The 5053-nt window shown below is 33.3% G+C and overlaps 1 protein-coding gene across 1 annotated transcript; it reads left to right on the top strand.

The window, feature by feature from the left end:
• The first annotated feature begins 1347 nt into the window (after positions 1 to 1347).
• On the top strand, positions 1348 to 4387 carry LOC127092924 (uncharacterized). The gene is made up of 4 exons (XM_051031819.1): positions 1348 to 1656; positions 1761 to 1962; positions 3424 to 3457; positions 3574 to 4387. The coding sequence occupies exons 1-4, from the start codon at positions 1598 to 1600 to the stop codon at positions 4152 to 4154; spliced, it is 876 nt and encodes a 291-aa protein (XP_050887776.1). The 5' UTR covers positions 1348 to 1597; the 3' UTR covers positions 4155 to 4387.
• Positions 4388 to 5053: the final 666 nt, after the last annotated feature.

The following is a 5053-nucleotide window of genomic DNA, read 5'->3' on the forward strand; positions in this document are numbered from 1 at the left end:
TTGACAGTGTGATGTATATAAGTCAAGATTCAGATAGAAAATTTTATTTTCTCAGTTGTATTGTGGATTGGTGATTGTATGAGCTCTTGCAAATATTTGTCAAATATAAAGGAACTATGTATTTCAATGGGAAACCATTGAAGATTGCGCGTAGGCAAAACAAGAAAGAATATCGAAGCACTATAAATCTCGGTGTCATCTCTTTCTCTTACTATTGCATTTAATTTTGTAGTATTTGCATGTTTAGGTATTTCAATTCCATCGTAGTTTATCGTTTATTCAGTTGATAATGATTTATTACGTAAGCATTAAGTTTTGTTAGGATTGAATACCTTCTTAAGATAGATTGGTGAATAAAATTATGTTAAGCAAATTGACATTAAAATTCTATATATTGAATCATTGTGTAAACACTTCTGGTGAATTACACAATCAAATTAATCTAATACCCAATGTTTCATCATATTCATCTTTGGTGTTTGTGAAACAATCTAGCGTTAAAGTGATAAATATTTCGAATACTATAATTTTCACATTTTCGCATCAAACCTTCCGCTCACAATTATTTTTGAAAACATTATGATACTTCTTAGAAATGATGGTTGGATTTTAATTTGGGTCTATTCACCCTCCTCTAGACTGTTTTTCTACTCCAATTTTCACACCTAACAATTGACATAAGAGTCTGGTTCTATACTGTACGAGTACTATTTGCACATTAGATAATCGATATAGAAATACACCATCTGATGGTACAAAGACCATTTGAATATGCTATAAATATTACTCGTAGTATCTGGTATAACGATCGGTCATAATAATTTTTCAAACCAAGAGAAACTCCAATAATTCTCTAATGAGAGTTCAATAATGATCATTTGACCACTCACAATGATTTCTCAAACAAAGAGAAATTCGAATAATCCTCTAAAGAGAATCAAAAAATTATACTTGATAGTTTCTCAACTCAATCCAAAAATTAACATAATTTTCTAAGAGAGTTCAAGAAAGTTCTCGGAAAATTCAATGAGTAGAAAAAAAAGGAAAAATTGACGTTTTGCAATTCGAAAAACACAAAATTATGAGAGCGAAGAAGATGAATTTTTGATATGTTTTAGAATGAAACATGAAAATTTCTTATATAACAAAGTGAGATAGCTAAGATATGTTAGCTAAACAATATAAAACTAAAGAGTTTTTTCAATAAACAATGTGAACTTTTTCAAATTAATATCATATTTCAAATTAAAATCATATAATAATTAGTAAATTTTTAATAATAAAATATAAAATAAATAAATTAACAATCCAATTGATATTTGTTTCTTTTCTTTCTATTCTATGGCTTTCTAGTGCACGAATACTGTGTTTGGTTTAGGGAAGAAAATGAAAGAAAAGAAAATATGACAAAATAATCCTTGGAAGAAGCCTTTCCTTTTCTTCCACTCCTCTATTTTCCGCTGTACTTCATTGCATCCAAACAACGGTAGAAAAGTGGATAAAAATGGATAGTGATAGCGATACGTAGAAATTGAAAGAACATAAACCTAATCCCAAACTGTAGCTGAAGATTTTCTGCTGAAAACCCTAATCAACAATGTCTCATCGAGACTCCGATTCGAAGCGTCGCCATTCGAAGTTTGATCGAGAACCAAGGTAATTGAATCCATTTTCTCAAAACTTCAATCACGTTTTTCTATTTCCATTGAATTTGATGATTTCGTTTTGTTGAATGTTGATTATGGCGATGTTGATTTTAGCCCCAAGAGACATAGAAGGGATAGGGAAAGAGTAACGACAAATGATGGAGGAGTGGATCGGGAACAGAGAAACCTACCACTGCCGAATCGTTCTTCTAAGCATGAAACAACAGATGGTTCTCAGAAGAAATTGAATCCAATTGATCACTCTGAGCCGTCTAAACATTCGTCTCAACCGTCCAGATCTCGCTCTTATTATCAGGTTATAGTGATTTTGTTTGCAGTTGATTGTTTCTGCAAATAAAATGCTGGGTTACATTTAGACCTAGTTCTGCTCTTAATTATATTGAAATTTGCATATGAAATTGTATTATATTTGTTAGAAACTAAAAGAGTGAAGAAAAGGAGAGAGAATATGAACTGGATTGGTTAGAATCGATATGGAGGCCGAGTAACTGACTCAGTTTAGAACTGTATTAGAGAATTCAGGCCCGACATGACACTAATACAACCGAAACTATGCACTACATAATAATAATACAAACTGAAAAATATCTCTAATATAATTAAATGTTGTATAGGGGTTCCCTTTTAAGCTGTTTGGCAAGTGCAAGAAGCCAAACTGAAAATGTTGGAAATGTGTGTTGTTAACAGCGTGCTTTAGTGGAGCAGCCCCTGGCCACTACAGAACATGCAATAGGGGAGCAATTTTGTGTAGCAGTCAAAGTGGAAGTTATTAGAGATGTTGAAGTGCCGTAAACATTAGAATAAAAAATATCCTTAATTTAAATGTTGGGGCTTTTTGGTTGGGGTATTTCAGGAACCTTGTAAATTGAAAACACTAGAACAGCATTTGGGCTTCTCCTCCTCTAGTTTTTGAGTTTTTATGCTAATATAGTATAAATTAAATAAACTGTAGAAAATATCAAAATAGCAGTCATTCCGCTATCTCGCTATAGCATTATTTCGGTTGACTGCTATGCTTCACTATTTGGAGTTGATAACACTATTGGAAAAGAAGAAAACCAAATATATCTTTAGGCTGTTTTGTTTTAAAAACAATGATTTCTATTTCACAAAGAAGAGAATTCATGTACATTAGCCTTGCACAAAAATTACTACTAAATCATTATTAAACCTATAGCCTCTAAATCAAGTATTTAACTTGTGTTCACAGTTATTGTATATCTTTGGATTGCATACAATTGATCAGCGCATAGCTAGCTAGTAAACAATAGTGACGTTGGGAGGAAACTGGGAGAAGAGCATGTATTGCACTGGATGGCAAGTTACTTGTTAGAGATTGCCATATATTGTTGTTATATTAGTGAAATACAGCCAGAAATGTTAATAAAGAGAACTGGAATTTGTTTTGATGGTCAAAAGTTGTATGAATAGTCTATACTTTTGCAGATGATAATGCTCAGACCCTTTGCCATAAATGTTGAGATTGCTTATTATTCATTTGGCCCTTGATTTATAAGGAGTTGCAGTGTTTATCATCAAATACCTTTTTATATGCAGTGTTGGAAAGAAAATGTCCTAATGATTATTTTGAGGATGACTGGGAAATTCATTTTTATATGCTAGATGTTATTCAGTGTATGCAAACTATTTTTCTAGGGTGTGGGATTCTTGTTCAGCCCCATGCCTACAAGTGGATCGATATATGCTTTCCAATTCGTGTTTTAAACAGCATGATGAACCGGGCAGTACTGTGCAGGTTGGTCGAAGCGCTGGTCAAAGGGAAGCTGATGGTGAGTTTCCTTATTTTTATGTGAAGATATATTCTTTTCCTTTGGCTTAATTGTGTATGGATGGTTTGTAGATTGGCTTGACGCACTGAAACCTAAAATTCTTCGATTCCATGCAGGAAAAGTGTATACTCAAAGTAAAGAGAATAATCAAAGGGTGGAGACAAGTCAAAGTAGAGAGCAAAGAGATGAGAAATCACTGGCTAAACAGGATGATAAATTTCAGAGAAGAAACAGTTTTACAGAAAGAAAAGACGATCCAACACCTTCTACGAGGAAAAGGCCAGCATTTAGGGAGAAGAAGATTCCAGTGGAGTCGGGAGAGGCTAATCCAGCTGGGACAGTGACAGTAAAGTCAAGCCATACAGATCATCCTTCAGAAAGGAATGAAAGGAAGGAGGATAGAAGCAGCAACCCTAACCATTTGGATAGATCTGAGAAGCAAATTGCAGATGACAGGGCACTCGACAACAGAGAAGCTAGGAGGGATGGCTTTGCATCAAGAGCAAGGTATGGTGGAAATGGAGGCAATAGCAGTTACAGAGGGAGAGATAAATTTAATGGAAGACAAGATTATCATCCTGTTAAGACTCAAACAGAGAAGTGGAAACATGATTTGTATCAAGAGGTTAACAAGGACCCAATTGCAAAGAATGAGGATGATCAGATTGCAAAGCTGGAAGCACTCCTTGCTTCTTAATATCACATTATAGGCAGTATTTGGTAAGCTTGTTAATGTTGTTTTCAGAAATCAAATCATTATTTCAACACAGGGAATATGGGATAGTTTTCAAAGATGATCAATTTCACTATTTCTTTATCTTTCTGGTTTACATCTTTTAGTTTTATGGCATGTATTGCACTTGAGCTGCCAAAATGCTTATTATGATATCAAGCCATTGCTAAATTCAGCCTAGCTATTGGGTCTGTTAATTGCAAGCTGTCAATTTTCGCAAATAGGTTAGCATGATTATCCCCAATGACTGAGGAGGATCATATTTTGAAGCTGGAGTGACTCTGGATTTCTTTGGGGATCAATCAGTATGCAAGTTGCAACCACATAGCTTGTTTTACTATGCTTTTTTCCATATAGCTTGTTTTACTATGCATTTTCCTAAATCGGTTATATTATTGGTATATATATGGACAATTTCTAGAGTAATGACTGCTTATACCTAATTTTGTTTATTTTGTTTCCTATCTTTTTCACGTCCAAGATACATACATGTCTTGGGTACATGTCCTGATTGGGTCATCTTTTAGTATTACTCCCTCCAACTCTAATTATTAGACTCACTTTTTTTATACAGGTAGTCCATTTTTATTAAACCATTTTCTAATTTTTACTTGCATTATTCAACAATATCCTAATTAAACTTGTAACACAAATTTGACAAATAGAGTATATTATTACAACTGTTTTTCTTAATAAGTGTAGAGCTATGTACAAAAAAATGTGAGCATAAACTTTATTCTCTTCTCCGCAAAACATCCCAATCTTTTAGAAAGCATTTTCATTTTAAAAAAATTACTGTACGATCTTGTAATGAAATTACCAGGTATTTGCTTCCAAAATTAAATAAAAGCAATTTTTTTCAT

Source organism: Lathyrus oleraceus, chromosome 6 (genome assembly GCF_024323335.1).
Source record: "Lathyrus oleraceus cultivar Zhongwan6 chromosome 6, CAAS_Psat_ZW6_1.0, whole genome shotgun sequence".
NCBI lineage: Eukaryota > Viridiplantae > Streptophyta > Magnoliopsida > Fabales > Fabaceae > Lathyrus > Lathyrus oleraceus.

Bases quoted from the DNA above. Each gene is read 5' to 3' on its own strand.
- LOC127092924 (XM_051031819.1), top strand. From the start codon at position 1,598: ATGTCTCATCGAGACTCCGATTCGAAGCGTCGCCATTCGAAGTTTGAT. The intron at 1,657-1,760 runs GTAATTGAATCC...TGTTGATTTTAG, and splicing joins AAGTTTGATCGAGAACCAAG to CCCCAAGAGACATAGAAGGG. The intron at 3,458-3,573 runs GTGAGTTTCCTT...GATTCCATGCAG, and splicing joins TGGTCAAAGGGAAGCTGATG to GAAAAGTGTATACTCAAAGT.